At 38.5% G+C, this 17,900-nt stretch overlaps 1 protein-coding gene across 2 annotated transcripts in view; it reads right to left on the bottom strand.

Moving 5' to 3' along the window:
* Positions 1-17,900, bottom strand: part of ADAMTSL3 (ADAMTS like 3) — a 186,486-nt gene that overhangs the window by 48,800 nt on the left and 119,786 nt on the right. For both annotated transcript variants that reach the window (XM_068410394.1, XM_068410395.1), the window contains exons 9-15: positions 13,417-13,574; positions 12,305-12,416; positions 9,434-9,572; positions 7,807-7,857; positions 3,472-3,676; positions 2,449-2,596; positions 968-1,052 (exon numbers count right to left, since the gene is read on the bottom strand). In XM_068410394.1, the coding sequence (XP_068266495.1) occupies positions 968-1,052; positions 2,449-2,596; positions 3,472-3,676; positions 7,807-7,857; positions 9,434-9,572; positions 12,305-12,416; positions 13,417-13,574 (898 nt within the window). The remainder of the gene's footprint in view (positions 1-967; positions 1,053-2,448; positions 2,597-3,471; positions 3,677-7,806; positions 7,858-9,433; positions 9,573-12,304; positions 12,417-13,416; positions 13,575-17,900) is intronic.

Genomic DNA, 17,900 nt, shown 5'->3' with positions numbered 1-17,900 from the left:
AAAGATTTTATTACTCATGATCACACCTGTTGGTGCATGTGTGCCAAAAATCAGGAATGGCTAGGTGGAGGAAGAAAAATAAAAGTTATGAGGCACACTCTAATCTCAGAACAATTTAAATCCAAAGTAACTTCAGTAGGCTCATCTAAATTACTTTAAACTAATGTTACTACAAATGAGTGCAGAATTTGGCAAAACACAACAAAATACCATTCAAAATCTCTTGTGAAAACCTTATAGAAAGTTACTACTTCTAGAAAGTTATATACAATATATTGAATATATTAGATACATGTATGCATGAAACATACACAGAGGATGTATGCAATTGTGTGGATGCCCTAACATACAAGGGACAAGAACAAGGGTAGCTGGATTTTAGTTATGCTTTCAGCCCCAGGACTTAGATGTTGCAAGGCTTACCCCCATCAGCTTTTAAGGTGACTCACAAAATCCAGATGTTATTTCACACATACACACATGTAACATATCACAACTTATCCCCATAGATTCCGCTAAGCTCAGAGATCAGCAGGTTTTTCTCACTTTCTTTATGCATTGGTCTCACCCCCCAAGGAAATCCTGGCAACCCTACAAAGAACCTCTTAATTTTTAATACAACCACTACATTCTTGAGGTAACAGCAATGACTGAGATAAAACTGATTTTATTTACATCTGCTGAAATGCTTCCATATGTGTTAATTAGGGCTTAATCAGGCTAAATTAAGATCCCTTTGCATTGCTTGAACAATATAAGGACACTATTAATAGAGTAGCTCTGTGTCATCCAGAACAGGAGCTCCAGAAGCAAAGCTATTGGGATGTAAAATTAGGAACAGCTCACAACACAACTCATCTCCCAAGCAGGGCCAACTGTCAAAGCAAACTGCACAGCAACAGTCATTCCACACGATCTGCAAAATATGCAGGAAATGTTTCTCCACTGTAAAAGACAATGTACTTACGTTGGCTCTTCTGAGACTGTTCTGGTCTCTTCCATTTCATGTGCCTGTTTAAACCACGGCAATTTTGCTTCCACAGGATTTTTTTCTGGTAGAGGAAACAAAAAAGAACAGTAATTCCTCCAAAAATCAAAGCACTGTGTAGATGTTAGCATTATTCATCTTAGCATTTCACACTTTACATTGCCTATTGAGCTAATGCTTTTGAATAAAGATATACTGGATAATAAAACACAATTTATTAGAAAATTTCTTCATGATGTTTGAGCTCTGTTCTGACACCCCTTTTTACTGAGAGGGTACCGGTAATCCAATTTCAATTCCTGTTTAATCTGTTACTTCCTTCCCACATCTTCCCCAAATGCAGGCTGTTTCTAGTAGATTGTAGCTTCTATCATCATAAGTTTAAAGCTGAAAAAGAAGCCAGAGCATAGCAAACATACATTGCTCTCCAGATAGACTGGCTTCATTAGAAAATTTTCACAGAATTTTTTTGCTGAGTTAGCCAGCTTTCCCCAAATTGGAAATTAGTTTTTAAAACAACACTAGCTTCTTTTATCTGTCTATAAATCCTACACTTCTGTAATGCTTTTTCTCAGAGCACTGTAAGCCAATTGAGGATCTGTGCCTCCAAACTTAAGTAAAGCCCCAGAAGAAGGTTCTTAAAATTTCAGAGCTAGATTCTACTTCATGGCTTAACCCTGAATAGTTTTCTGCTTGAAGAACTCTCTAGTGTCTGAAAACATCCAGAAGAGAAACATAGGGCTGTCTACAGACAGCTTTCACTTTTTCTGCGTAAATCTTTATGGTGAGTTGTGAAGATCTGAAATACAGCCTTTCAAATAAAAGCTGAAAGAATGGGAGTAGCACCCACTAAAATTTTCTGGGCCCAGAGGGACAGAAATGAGCAAGGGACAAGATATACTAGTTTCCCCCTTCATCTTTGTTTTTTCTTTTCACTTCCCACCTACTGTTTTATGCCTTACCAACTCTTTTAGAGAATATTTGTCAATTTACATCACTACAGACCTTCTAAATATGCAGAAATAGAGACAAGAGAAGGAAACCAGTTTGATTATAACTTATGAACTGATGAGGCCCACTGAGAATGTTGACACATTTAACAAGATGCAAACGAACAAGATGCCAGGTGATACACATGGACTATCATTCCCATTTCAAGTATTATTGAACAACTCCTCCTTCCCACATTGAACTCATTAATTCTGGTTTTCCCAGTTTGACCAGGCTGTACAGATTTAGTCAGCATGTTCATCTCATGACAGTCTGGACACATTATCAGCAAAAAATATCAGCAGGGCACTTTTCCTAGCACCAGTAATTAAAATGCTTGTTTCTGCCAAGACTGAAATAAGTCCTAGTAAATTCCAGCTTCTGGCATTTCTGAAAAAGGTTACCAGGGGCTTTTAATTCTCTTAACAAAAATGTAAACCAATAACAGACCCAGACAAAATTCCAGTTACCTTTTGGCTTGTAACATGGTATTGGCACGATGCACTCTTCTTTTATGTGCAGTTTAAGTTGTGGATTACAGCCACCGACGTGCTGCCCACGGTGGTCAATACACAGCACTACTCGGTAACGCAAGCCGCGGCCACAGGTCACCGTGCACTGCAGGAGACAATGCAACCATCTCACGCTGTTTCTTTTTTACTATATTGACAAATACTGTTACAAAGCAAGTTAGAAGTACTGATGATGCGTTGTTCGCTATAGTTTTCCCACAATCCGTCAGGTATCAGATGTATGAATTTGTCCCTGCACTGCTAGGTGAATAAAGAAAAGGTTGATGCTGGAAAAAATGGCTAAGTTTTGGGAATGCAAGTGATTTCTCGGGGTTCTGTAAAGCTTATCTGATTGGCAACAGTCTGAAATAGAGGTGACTATGTACTAAGAATATGCTCTCTCACAGTGGTCATTTGCAGTTACAGCTGGGTCAGACGTGCTGCTAGAACAGTTTCTTCACTGTAAGTCAGTGATGTCATTTGGATGAACTAAGGAATTATAGAAGCATTGAGCTATCTGACTGTATCAGATAACTACAGCCAAGATAAGTTGGCTTTATGTTCTTGTTACTACAATGAAAGGTAAGAATGCTGGAAAATCACCCTTGCAGACATGTGAGCCCCTAAACAGACATGCCTTTAGCTATTATATGCAGTGAAATATTACATTTATGAAGAACTGAGAGACAAACGACCTAATTGCAAAGGGGCCTGACCTCTGGCTCTAACTTCTCCTTCACGTAAAGCAGGAATTCAACAGGCATAAATAATTCTATATGCATTTTTCTCCACGCAGACATGTTCACATTTTGATTTTCAGGCCAAATTACTGAGCGCAAACTTCTGCTATTAAGTACTACGAATTATGCTTGCAGGGCTATATTTTTCTAATAGCCCCATGCTCACAAGTACACAGTAACATAAGACTAGAGGCTTTCTTTAGAAAACAAGAATAAAGGTCCAAATTACTTTTCAACTTACTTGAGACCATTCCATTGCCACCCATTTAGGACAATCAAACAGATTGCAGGTTTGAATGACTTTGGGCTTAGGGGCATACATGCATTTCCATTCTTCCACTTGCAGTATCTCTCCATGAATGGTCTCCTCTACACACACAAAACTTCTCCTCTGAATACCACCTCCACAGGAAACTGAACACGCAGTCCAAGGGTTATGTTCCCACCTGGAAAAAGAACTCACATATCTTAAAAATAAGGCTACTTATTATTCCACTAACCTCTATTAAAAGTGCAAAATACTGAATCCAACCTTACTGTCATTAAAACCCACCGATAGTTTGCTTGCTGGATTCTTACCACACGCTGAATATAAATACATTGTATTACAGAGCTACCTTGCACTATTTCAGCCTTAAATTCATGTGGAAAATGAGAAGAAAAATAGAACTATAAATTTAAGTACATTTCCCAAAATAACTTAAAATCTTATTCTCATACAGGAGTTAAAGACCCTAAATATACTGAGTTTGATTACTGGAATGATTTTACTTGCAAATAGTATAAATCATCTAAACAGAATATTTTTCACAGCTAATTTACATGGTCACATATACTCTTATTACCATTGTCAGAGACAGGGAAGCATCTGTACTTGAGATTACATGAAGTCCAAAGACAAAGACAGATCTGGCTGTGCTGACTGAGGGTGTTATTACCCACAGTTACTCATCACTGCCCACATCATGCTGACCACCCTTAAAAAATCTGTTCGTGAAAGAATTTTTATGGGAACTCTAATGCTTGCTTTGGGTAAACCCAGCCATTCCATTTCAAACTGTCTTCATCTATAAGGACTGTGAACAAATTAAATTGTGACAGGTACCATTTGGCTGGTCATCACTGCAGTTCTGCAAGAGTTTTCCACCCTCATGAAGATGCCATTGAATGACTTTGTATTCACACTTTCCAACTTGCTTCAAGCAAAAAGCAGCTGCCCATCTATTTCAGCTGCTTCGGCTAACCTAGCTGATTTCTCCTAAAGCATGGCAACACACAGATTAAGGAAACCTCTCACAGCCCTGTCAACCAGCAGAGCTGTGGGGTAGTAGCCTCCAACAGAGGGATGATAAACAACCTGCTGCGAGGGAACGTCTTCAAAATGGACATCTATCCACAATCTTAAACCTGACTACAATAAAGATGGAAATTGCTGCACCATCTGAAGTGAAATTACATGGAGGTTTTTAGGTTACAAACTGTTTCATTTATTTCTTGGTCTTACCATGAATGTACATTTAAGCAATCACTTCTCAACAAAAACTAACTTCAGTAATGTCCTGCTCCTGTCATGTTTAGAGGTAACAAGCTTCTATCATAGCATTTGCCTATAGGTTCCATTGACCACCACGCAATTTTTCCCCACCCTTTGCCTCCTATCTCTTGCTTTCTTTTCACCACCCAGTCAAATCAAAGCTAAGCCCTGGGAAATGATTGAGTCCTGCAGCACATCTTATGGCTCATTGATGTCTTGTTAGTTTAAAACTTATTCCTATTACAGCTGCAGGGGCTTGAAAGGATCATGAAAAAAATTATATCCATTATGAACAATGGACTCAGCGAGTACTACAATATCCCACCAAAATCCATTCATCAAGAGTAACTTAGCTATCATAAAGGAAGTCATAATCTCAGAGTAGATGAAGAAAGGCCAATAAATCAAAGGTAAATTTAATTAATTACTGCCCACTTTTTATAATACAGCAGGTAAATCAAGGACACTTCCTATTTTAAGCAATTCATTAAACTGCCTACAAAAACATATTAATCATGCTTAAGCTCAACAGAAGAATGAGTATGAAACATACAGCAAGCCATGGAATGTTAACCACAGAGTATACACTTAAAAGCATTCAGAATAAATCTGTAGGCCCAGATACTGATATCATCTCACAAGTACAAAATACATTTGAAGAGCAACAGTTACACTTTTCTTTGACTTAAATGAATGGCCAACATTAACTCATTTTCTTTTAAAAAAGTCAGGAACTACAGAGCAATTAACTGTTCAATGAATTAGCAGCTCATGGATTTATATATACAAGGCTCACTGTGCTATATGTAATACTAGCCTCACAAGTGTTTATAGCATGAAGTTTTATAGTTGTTTTTCTTTATCTCATCAGTTTCGAACACACTCCAGAGCCCATACTCCCACAAGCATTTTCAAGATGGAGTGAGGTCCACGGCTACTGGGGAAAAGGGGGGTCTTGGGCAAGCAGTCAAGGAGATACTTTCCAGAACCCACAGCTGTCAAGGGATCCTCAACAGTCCAACAAGTCTGAAATAAGTGGAGGCATTCCAAAAGCTTTAAAAGAAAATTTTCATCCTGGGAAATTTTTCTATTTATTTCAAAAGAATTCTCCATCTGTAAAAATATTTCAGTGGGGCATTTACAACTCTAGCCACAGGAGAACTCTTTCAAGATCTTGCGGTGCACACCATGACTTTCCCACAACTTCCTCGTGTGAATGGGAAAGTAGTGGTAAACGCCACAGGACTGCAAAGCAGCCCTCCACATGGCCCTCGTGTTTTGTAGGAGGTGTGATGTATGACTGCTGGTCAAGGTGACGGACTCTGTACAGCTTTGCTCAAGCATATCTACAGTACTTTGGTTTTCTGCCTGCTTTGCAAGAACAGTCTTGGGTTAGTATGTAAAGAACAGGTAAGAAAAGAAAAAGCAAGAAGAAGCCCCAGCAGAACCGGCACAGACTGATGCATTGCAGTTACTTGACAGGCAACAGCACAGAGAAAATATATCGTGCTACACTGAAGCAAGACTTGCATCTGCGCTGGACCAGATTCACCTCACGATGCAGGTATACAAACTGGCTGTTTCAGCTGCTGTTTTCTTTCAGAAATTCCGACAAGAAAAGGTGCTTTTACATCTTTGTTGTGTTTCTTTATGCATTCTCCCAGTGGAACAGAGTCTGTTTTCTCTCTCGCCTTCCTGCTGGCCCCAACTCTGAGCCTTGCTTGGCCATCTGCTATCTTACAGTTCTTACTCCTGAGCATCACCCAGGAAGACCATGATACCTTCTGACAGGACACACTGAGGTGTCGAAACGAGGTGGGCCTTTGTCTGTAGTTTCAATGTTTGAAATAAGAGAACCTGCCCACAGCTTTATCACAGACATAATCTATCTCACCACGGTGTCATGCAAACGTGCTGAGCACAGTAAAGCACAGAAAGGGGGATTAAATTTCTCTTCCAACTGGTCTCCAAGCCCTGAGTGGTTCAGAAGATGAAATACTCATGTAAATAAATTGTGCTGAGTTCCAGAGGAGATATGAAGTACAAAGGAATTGGCAGAAGAAATGGAAAGGGAGAGACACAGAATATAATTATGGAACTTTACAGGATAAAGCTGTAGAGGAAAAAAAATCTCAGTCTATGTATGAAAGCCAAAGTACATCACAGGACAGCAGATCCACAACAAGCATAAATTGCTATAGAAATAAACTACGACATTTATATCAGCTGTAATCAGTAGCTCCACTGAGCCGTGCAAGTCTATGATTTCATTCTTATTACTTCATATCTTTACTTCTTTAGAAAAATACACGTTATTCATTTCATGACATAATAAAGCAGACGTTCAACTTCGATAAATATGCATCTAACTCCATCAACTATAATTCTTTCCATTAACAGTAAATTGGGCCCAATGCTTTTGAGTCTTAACATTCTTTACAAAACATCTAAGGCTTCCAGAGAAGTTTTACATTCTTGTGATTGATTCAAGTAAAAAAAAAAAAAGGCAACAAACAGTCCTCTGATGACTTAATTTTAGGCAACAGATATTCAGACAACTCAGTATGTTTAAAGTGACATGTCAGCCTTGATATAAATAGAGTGCAGGTCTAAAGAAGAGCAGAAGAATGAGACCTCTCAAGGGAAAAAAACTTTTAGAGTCCTGTTCTATAAAAGAATATATTCATTGCATACAGTTTCAAAAGAAAAACCTTTCCAGACAAGAATTCATACATACATTTTAAAGGAGATACTCTTCTCAGCACTGCAGCAGGAGAAGGCTTAGGGGGATAACTCTTTATTCTAAAGTCTTCCACATTGATATTTTCAAGAAGAGCATATAAACCTCTTACTGTTAAGCTAATCATCCAAAGCACACTGAAATAAATCACAGGGTTCAAAAACGTGTACAGGATTGTTACAAACTCGCTCTCCTGTACAGCAAAAAATCAGATGATGTTCCATGATCTTAGTCCTCAAATAGTGTATTTGCAGTGAAAATTGTGCTAATGCTGACACATATGCTACCCTGATTATACATACCGAGGAAGTGGCTGGAAGTGATCATAGGGCATGATTTCTTTAAATCCATCACTGTCAACAAAATAAATATTGCATCATTATTTCTCATACCCGAGACTGTACATCAAGTACATACTTTTATGTGCTCGTGCTCAAAGTAAGCAATTCCCAGCGTAAAATGAGGGAATCTTACATTCGCTACACATTACCCTTGTGGCAAACAATGACTCATATAATCTTACCTCTTCTGCACGGATAGAAATCTATTCACCATACAGTTTCTTCACTTCACACCATCAAAAAAATATTAAATGAGCAAGCCTTTGGCAGAGAAATTTATTAGCAGTGATCCTTTAGGTCTGTGCTACTTTATTAACAAGAAAATAGTTACACACTTATATCTGTAACAAAGACTGCTGAGGACCATGAGTGGCAGTGAAATAAATGCATCACAGGATTAATCCTAGGTAGGTCCTGAATGGTGCTTAGGACCCTTCTAGAGTTGTTTATTTGAACTGCACAGCACAGAACAGACATAAAGCCTTACTTCCAATACTAAGAAATATGGTATTACATCCAGTAGTACTTCCCTTTTTCTGTCTGTATAAGCTACATTTGCAAGGAAAAAGATAATTACGCCCTTCCTTTCCCTAATTTTCCCATTCCAGCTTTGCAACATTTGGCTCCCATTACCATTAAGCATTACTGAAGTCTTACCACTCCATATAGTGATCAACTCTCCAGGAAAAAAACTTGAAATTCTGCACATCTATAACTGTTAGAGGTCACTATCAACGATTATGTTCAACAGGAATGAAAGGAAATGGACAGTTTAGCTATAGGAAATTAAATCCATTGAGAGTGTTTCCTTTTCTTCTTGTATATAACTCTAGCTCAGCCAGCTGGCATATTAATGTGAGGTTCTGGGACTTGATACTGTGATGTTATTTTAAGATTCTTTAGCACAGCCAGGAAACCTCACCAGACAATCCAAAAGTTAGTTTGAAACACTGTAGTGCAATTCAATACAATTTATCTATACTATAGCCTTTATAATTTGGCAATAATATTCTGTGGTATTTGTACCACAAGTATATTTACTTTGAATTTTTTTTTATTCTTCTTAGTGTAAAAAAACCCCAAACTTTAATAATTGTCAACTCCACAGTACAAATGAAGAATGAAACTTTTACAGCAGGCAGATGAATGAACCAAATTAAACTATGTGCAATACTTGTACACTGACTGAGAACTGGAGCTATTGCCTGTCTAATGAGAAATCCTGAATGGCAGCACCAATAAATCCAAAAGCAGGCAAATAATCTGTCCTCCTAACACAACCTCACGAAGTCCTTGTACTAGTGCTGTACCACTCAGCAAAAGACAAAGTAGAATTGGCTCTTGAACAGAGAAATTGATAGTTAGAATATCTCTTTATAAAGCAAAGTCTCCTATTCTGCAACACTGAATAAATGCCACAAATCTGTTGGCAGTGGTGCCAGACATCAGCCTTTAACGTGTGCAATAGTCAACCAAGACTAAGTAGCCTTAAAGATGAAAAGAACTGAAATTGAATAAATATGATTGCTTGTTCCTTATAGTATAGTAACTGACTATACCACACACTTAATTTATTTGTCATACAAACCTAGAAGGGCAGGGATCCATGTTGCATTCTTTTAGCTTGGGCTTTGGTTTCTTATTTTCTGGATAGTAATGACAATAGTGGTCAGGAACAACACGCTTCAGACGAATATCCACACATTCAGCTGAGTTAAGCTGATAACCTAATGCAGAAGCAAAATTTAGGCAATGGAGATAAATTAAAGCAGCCTTATTCTCCCACCACCACCACCAAATAATGCGCTGCCCATTGAATTAATTTCCTGTGTTACTCTTCTTTGGTTTGCTTTTAAACAAGGAAACACTGCACAGGAACATGCAGGACCAGATCTTCATTTAAGGCAATTCAGCATAACAATTATGTTAACATATCTTAACACTAGATGAGACTCTGGCACATTATTCTAATAATATTCTAAGTGTAAAAGCATACATATTTTTATGTGATGTAGGAATACATGTACTGGAGCAGCTCACCTGTCACAGTGGCAACCCTACAGTCATATGGTTCTACTACATGTTTCACCATTTATAACTGCCCTCCACCAAGAAGGAGTTACCATGTATGTCAGAATGCTATATTACACAGCCATGCATGCTAAAAAATATAAATACTTAAAACAGAAAGCCAGAGGAACTGAAGACGAGATCCAAAAACATTGCTAAGTTAAACTGTAGAAAACCAAGAAATAGTTTCAAGAACATTCCCAGTTGAAGAGCCAACAAAAGAAAACTTTAAGTAACTACTTAGTGGAAAAAAAATATAATCTGTATGGAGACTGGTTACAAGAAGGGATCTGAGTTTTATAAACCACTAGGTTGCTTTTTTGGCTAAGAAAATAAGAGTCATTCAAAAGAGCTGACTTGGACTTAAACTGAGGAGAGAAGGAGGATGTTCTGGTATGTGCAAAGAAAAAAAAGTTTGAAACCGCAAGAATTAAAATCCAAACAGAGTCAATAAACTAACAGCACAAGTCCCAGTGTCTACTGAAAATGCTAAGTATTGTATATCAATGGCTTCACTTGTGTGTCTCTTGGCTGACCCACAGTGTCATCATGCATAAGAGTGATAACCATAAAGAAGAACTAAGCCGTTTCAGTGCTCAAAGCATGTATGTTCCAGTTCTTGTAAGTACGGAAAGGACACAGAAGATATGCCACTTGCAAAGAAGATAAACACAATTTTTAAACATTTTTGCTCATTCAAGCTTGACTGTGCTTTCTGAGATGCCCGTCACACTCCCTCTTCCCACACGTGGAGATTACAGAATTAAATGTAGAAGCATCACCCAAGTGAGGAATGGTCATGCACTGATTCCAAGTCTCTGTTGTGAGAAACTTTTTCTTTTACTGCCAGTAAAAGATGCCAAACAGACGATCTGGATACTAAATTTGCTTTAAGATAACAGGTTAAAGCCAGGCAGCTGCAATACAACTTCCCTGCATGCCTCAGTAATATGCCATTCTTAACGCTACTACTTTCATGGGTAAGCAAGTAGCTTAGTTTTCTGTGCTTCTTCAGTTACTGGCCTCCCTCAGGACTGCCATCAAGAGTGTCAAGCCCTGTTCATAAAAGTACCAGTTTCATATTATGCATGTGCAGCTACAAAGTAGAGTACTGAAAACCCTGGCTAGTTTCAAAGAGATTGACATGTAGCTATAATTTTCAAACCATAACACCAGTCTGAATAAGGCTGGATTTGAGCCAATAACTTTGAAGGTAAATATGTCCCTTGAGTTATCCAGTGTTTACATGCAGCCCTCAAAAATAACTGTGATGCTTTACACTTCTTCCCTTGTCAGATAGGTTAGGGAAAAATTCATAAACCCAGTGTGATGAAATCATCAGAAGATATGTATTGCCACTCACAGTTCCATCAAGAATCACACTTCAGGAGGCCAAATATCTTGTAAGACACAGTAGTTTCCTGTGGGACTACATATTATACACATATATTGTCTGTATTTCAGATTAACGTAAGGTGCAAGTGCCAAAACGGATGGTCCATCAAAAGATCCCCAGACTCTGCCTGTGCTTTAAACATCTTTCACTTGTTTTACTCATGTCCCAAGTAACTATTTAAACAATGTTTGTACTCCCCAAGGAAATCACTACACCAGTATCACTAGTATCCCCACCTGTGTTTCAGGTGACCTGGGTAATGCTAGCTGAACTGAAATAGCTATCTACAATGTCAAACACTCCTCTTACCATGAGATCACATTTTTTGCAGAACCAGACAAGCAGTGGCCTGGGATGGATGAGCAGTAGCAGAGCTGAGCTGCACTTTGTCTAACCACTGTATAAACTGTAGTGTTTAAACCAGGAGTAGACGCTACGGCACACTACCTGCTGCTCTAACTACCATCAGGACTAGCTGTCTAGGATCAGACAGCCAAAGGTATTGATAGTAACTGTTCTTTAAACTCTATTTACTTATTCTGCTTTTTCTGCAACTAATTTCTAAACTAAGTCTTCTAAAACTCTCCCTCATATCTACTACTGTAGCCAGAAACACCTTCTTTCTTCATCTCTTGATTATCCTTATTTTAAAATCTCATTGTATTTCTTCGCTTACTTTCCCAAAATATCCTTTATGAATTGTAATTTTCCACTTTGAATGTCATATCTTTGTTTCTTACTCGAAGTTCTTACTCAAACCATCATTCGTTATGGAAGAATATGTTTTCCAGTAATATAAGGTACAAAACCCCGATGCTTATACTAACTTAACCAACCAACTTAACCTGCTACTCTGTCATTTATTTTTCTGAAGAACCACCAGTGTGCAAAGATACAAAAACATTTAATCAATAAAAATGCAGAACAATAGTTGTAAATCAGCCACTTTTAATCTTCAGCTGTAAACACTCCTGAAGAATTGCCATTACTCACCTCCTCCACACGTCACTGTGCAGGGGAAGAACTCTGTTTGTCTCCACTGATGACTGATGGGTTGATAGAAAAAGAACTGAACCACACTCTCTTTTGATCCAGAGTACCTGGTCTGAAGAAGTTTCCATTACAACACATGTGTATACTGTCCTCTACTGTTCATGTGATTTCAAAACATAATTCATATATAACAGCAGTGTAGAGAGTAATATGACAGTAGGCATAAAACCTCTAGAAAGTCTAGAGTAACAACTAAATTTAAGTTTTCAATAGTCAAACACTTGTATGTTGCTTTGGTTTTCAAATTATTCAAGTTACTAATGTGACTATTTGATTATCTACCCCTGACTGGCAAAGATCCTAACTGTATTTCTTCTGTCTTCTCTCTTTCTTAGTAATATTTCTAAAATCCACTGGAGAGGGAAGTTCATAATTGATCTAAGCACACTGGTTCATATTCAGGCAAGCCGAACTGCAGATGTGATACTGGAGATGCAAAATAAAAACTACTGAAAGACTATTTCTACAACATGACAGATAAAGCCAAGTGGTGTGACGACACTGAAACACCTGTCATTTCCAATGGAAAACTGTATCACTGTCTTCCTTTGGCAGTCAAATATTGATATGTTTCTACATACAAATATCTGCGTGTATGATGCAAGCCATCGGTATGTAGTCTGGGTAGAAAAGAAACTTAAAAGAATTAGAAATGGTCAGTAGCTGGATCAGCAATGTCTAAGGGAGATCCTAGGGTGCTGCTGGAAGCAAGGCCCAGCTTCAGTAGGTGGCACTCTTCAATCGGATTAACACCGATCCACCGCGCAGTATCGCGCTGTTATTCTTTCAGTTATATTTAAAACAAAAGTCCTGGCCATTTTAACCATTAAAGATCCTGTGGTAATTTCCACCACAGCAAAGAGATTAACCTCGTAACAATTTAATTTGTTTGGATATGCTTAGTATAAATTACCTCTGGACTGTAATTAGGATTCCTTATTTGCTAGATAAAAGATTCTGTTGTATTGCTACTACCTGATGGACAGCCACCTACTCTGTTACACATACTTGCAATATCTTTGTACATTTGTACATACGCACATATATCCCACCTTGATAATGAAATCTGCTCCAAGAGGTCCCTGGATCTTCATGACTTCCCTGTCTGTACTCTTCTGAAATTCAACAGTTGTATTTTCTATGACAAATGTTCCAGCAGCACTGAAACTGTGCTCTCCCTTGTCTCCTTGTAGTGTCTTTGACTCTATAACTAAAGAAGAAACATGCAATTTGTGAACTTAAACAGAATATTTTTTAATTTCAAGGAAGTCAGAAAGTAATGTTTACAACTTTGCCTTGTAACAGCTGTATATGTGCATTAAAAAACCACACAGAATATCCCTGAGAATATTAGCTGCTTCAGATTATAGGATGATGCATAATTGCATGACATGTCAGCACAGGAACATCTGCCTGAACACACTATTCTCTCATACCAGAAGCACTTCTGAGACAGTGTTTCCTACACCAAGTGCTCTATATAGTTAAAAAGCAATAAATTTAGCAGGACAAGCTGAAGGAATCTCAAAACAGACAGAATCAATACACAGAAGAATAACTCACACTTCCACGCAACTCAAAAGCCTAGCAATTTCAACAATCAGTCTCCAGAGAAGCCTGAATGGTGTCAAACTCACCGAACACTCACCTCAATGCCTGCATCACTCTACCCATTCCAGAGATCATTAACTCAACTTTGAGCATTTCCCATGAGAGCAAAAAGCCCGGTCAGGAGGTGGGTAGCTGCAGCACTGACAGAGGCATGTCCCGTCCTCAGAACAGGTGGTGATGAAAACCCTTTTTGAGCTGTTCTGCACTCCTTGGAAAAAGATTGAACTAACAGCCCACAGCCTCCAGACGGCAGATGAAGCATTTTAGGATTGAGTCACTTCCAGCAAACTGACTGAACTATAAGTGGACAAAGCTAAAGGAAGATATTCATAATGAAAGTAGATTTTGGGCTCTGCATAATACGGCATATGTGCACAGCAAGATGCATGACCTGAAATACACTGGTCTGATTACAAACTATCAGAGCACTGCATGAGAAAGGCATGAATCTCAGCTGAGCTCAAGGCTGGCTAAAAGCAACCTTTTGATGAGCTATAAATACCCTCTTTCTCCAGCTACCTTGCTTTTTTTTTGTACTTTAAACAGTTACCTAATTCAGGCTAGGTAAGTTAGGTTAAGAGCATCTGCTTTTACCTGCACTGAAAGCATACTCTGAATGCTGCAGTCCATCACTACTGTTTTCTTCCTTAAGATCCTTTAAATTACAAATGCATTCTGGAGCATTCCCCAACAAAAAGAGTGAAGAAATTCTAGAAGAAATTAACTTCCTTGAAAAGGTACCAACGTTATCCCAAGTTTCTCGGCATTATGTTCCACTATGCTCCTAGGTATAACAAAGACAACACACATGGCTGGAAGGAAGTTTAAGGAAGGAGACGTTTCTAGGAAATGACTTTATGTTGATCTTAGGGTAGGAATCTAGTGGTGAATCAAATGTATTTTGTCAAAGAGAAAAAAAAAATCTCTAGGAATCAAAGTGCCCCATTATCCAACGCACTTCTATTAGGAACAAATAGATATAAACAAATCACATAAAAAGCAACAAGTATTTAGACAATTACTACATATTTTTGTCACTTTTATGGAAGTTTTCTTTCCTGATTGCAATACAAAACAACCTTTTAAATATCCGGAACTCAGCATTCTTGGTTTAAGCTACTGCAAGTCCTGACCCCAAACTTACACTGCTTAACAGTAAGTATTAATGCATGGTGCCTGTTATTCTGACATTTTGTTGAATAAGAGTCAAATCAGCAAATCTCAAGTACTTCCAACTCCCCATAAAGTCAGCAGGATCCTCAGGAGTACAGGACCCCTTTGAAACTAGCATTTAAGATTGCAAAGCAAGACATCTGGCTGTTGCAAAAAGATGTTAATTTGGTGACCTGAGCTGCATTACTTTACAGTCTTTATGCTAATTTTCTTAATAAAAAAATAATTTTTATGTTTTTCTAAGCGCTAACCAAGAATATTGTTCAGCAACCAACAACATGATAACTCACTGAGAGCTGACATACATTTATGTTAGAGCTACACCAGATTTGAATCCAAAGCATGTGTTTATTTGCAAGGTCCAGCTATGGAGTGATGGCCTATGTCTCTGGAGGTCATGTCAGTGAATATTAGAACAGCTGCTCAGATTTTCCCAAAGTGTGTCACATGGGGAGATGAAGAGCTATTCCACAGCACAATGGATAATCTCTGATGCAATATATTCCTACTCAGTAGTATCTAGTGCTTGTCATCACAGCCTTCTAAAACAGAGTGGAACCAAGCATCTAGTGTATGTAAAACATACATAACATAATAATTCTTATTAGGGAGCAGTTCCACCCAAAAAATGCCTTAATTGATTTCAGAGCAGTAACTGGGGACAAAGGTTTCACCAACTGGCTTACAAGTAAGGTTTAGAAAATAATTCACCAAATGTTTATTTGTTCTGCAGGGTCCTGTAATCCTGGAGAGGTGGGAAGTTTAACTTCAGGAGTAAGCTTCCCCATCTAAGCTAGGGAAACATTTCCTTGAGGGGTCTTTAGGACTCCAGATGTGCAGAGTCATAAGGACAGGGTATTCTCTTGAGTGCTAACCTGTTTCTGTGCCTTACAAGATAATCACTGGTGCCAACGACCTATGTCTGTCTTTGTGTGACTTCCCTTACCTTGATAAAAAGAATGTTTTCCCCATGCAAATACCTTGCCCAGCTGTGGATGGAAGACCTACTGCAAAAGCCTCCCATATGCTTAGTGGCAGGCAGGAGCAGGGCAGCGTGGCGCGGGAAACCCGCAGCAGATACCTCACTGTGTAGAGAGATGTACGGAAGAATTCCCAGGGAAATAGCTCCTGCTCCCAGCACTAGACTGAGCAAATCACGTTGCTACCCAAAAGTTTTTTCTTTTCCATGTGATTCATTTGTAGTTAGCACAATACAGGGGGCCAAAATAAAACATGCATTCTTTTCAAAACTCAAGCAACATTGTCTTCCTCTTAGCAGCTGTCAAAAGACAAAGCCGTGCACAGATGTATAGCTAAATACCCTCAAGTAATGCAAATCACTGCAAGTGGGGAAGAGATTGACAAAAAGGGAAAAAAGTTTCAGTTCCTTTTAATGAAGTAGAACCTCCCTAAGTTCATGAACTCAGTTATCTAGCATTAGCCACTTGTAAAAATATTAGCTTCTGGTTTTCCTGTTTCTTCTGCTGGAGAATTAATTTCATGGAACTTTCAAGTCTGTCTTTAGATTTTTAATGCTCTTAAAACAACTGCTAGAAAAGTCATAATAGAGTCCAAATCAAAACCAAAACCAACACAATGAAACATTTTATTCATAACCATTTTTGTACTAATTATTTGGTTATTTTCCACCAAATCACTCACAAAATCCAAGCAGACCGAAGTACAAAAGGGACCTGTTTGTAAAAACCCAAAGTAACACCTTTGCTCTCTGACGATTCTGTTGCCTGTCTTAAAGTGTCCATACACACAAACGAAATACTTATTCTTACCAGCTACAAAGAAATGCCTTCTCTCCTAAAACACTAAGCTGCTGATTGTAAAACAGTGTTCAGAGCATTTATTTGTTTCAAATCTGTTATGTGCTACACCTCCAACCACATTTCCATTTTTGATTAATCCAGCAGCTGTGTTTCCCTGGAACAGAGCAGATCATAAAGACCAGGATGAAGCATAAAAGAATACAAGATAAATGGAGAAGTGCCAGACACTCGCAGTGCTCTTTGAGCATTCGCTATTGCTGCTGACTTTACTTGAAGAGCAAATATATACCAGCAGTATAAAATTCTACAATAAGTGGTCCCTGCTCCACCTGTTAAATTCAACTCCCAACAAGTCAGGAAAAATGCCTCTGACAAAAGGAGCCTGTAATTATAGGTGATCATTTTTTAAATTCTGCCTTTAATTATACCAGCACACCCACACAGAAGTCAATGAAGTTGTGGATAAAAGATCACTTGATATTTTCTGTGAAGTAACAAACACCCACAAACATACATACAAGTCAGAAAAGCAGACAAGCAAATTGTCTCAAAGCACATGCCCGAGAACATCGGTTCTTGAAGATCAGGCTATGAAGCCAGAAGCAATTTCCACCTCCCTCCTCACAACACCTCTCACTTGCTTTTCACCTCTGTCATTTTAATTTTAGGTAACAAATGTCTAAATCTGCACAGATTTGCAAACAGATGTGCTGGGGGAAGTGGTTAAAGGAACGTTTCACAATTCTCATCCAGCTAGAGAACTAGCTAACAAAGGTAATGCCAAGCCACAGCTTCTTGACGGAACCACCCTGGGTAGGAAGCCAGGAGCACTCTGTACTTAGTTACCGAGCTGCTGCTGCGTTCCTCGGGAGCTTTCCAGAAATCCCCCAGGAGCCACTGAATCTAGTACTTTTTCCTCACACAATCCTGAAACAACAACTTCCTTCTGCAGAACTACTTAAGAAAGACCA

The sequence above is a fragment of the Nyctibius grandis genome, chromosome 11 (genome assembly GCF_013368605.1).
Source record: "Nyctibius grandis isolate bNycGra1 chromosome 11, bNycGra1.pri, whole genome shotgun sequence".
NCBI classification, from domain to species: domain Eukaryota; kingdom Metazoa; phylum Chordata; class Aves; order Nyctibiiformes; family Nyctibiidae; genus Nyctibius; species Nyctibius grandis.
The sequence above is the reverse complement of the archived record's forward strand: the minus strand, read 5'-3'. Positions and strand labels throughout refer to the sequence as shown.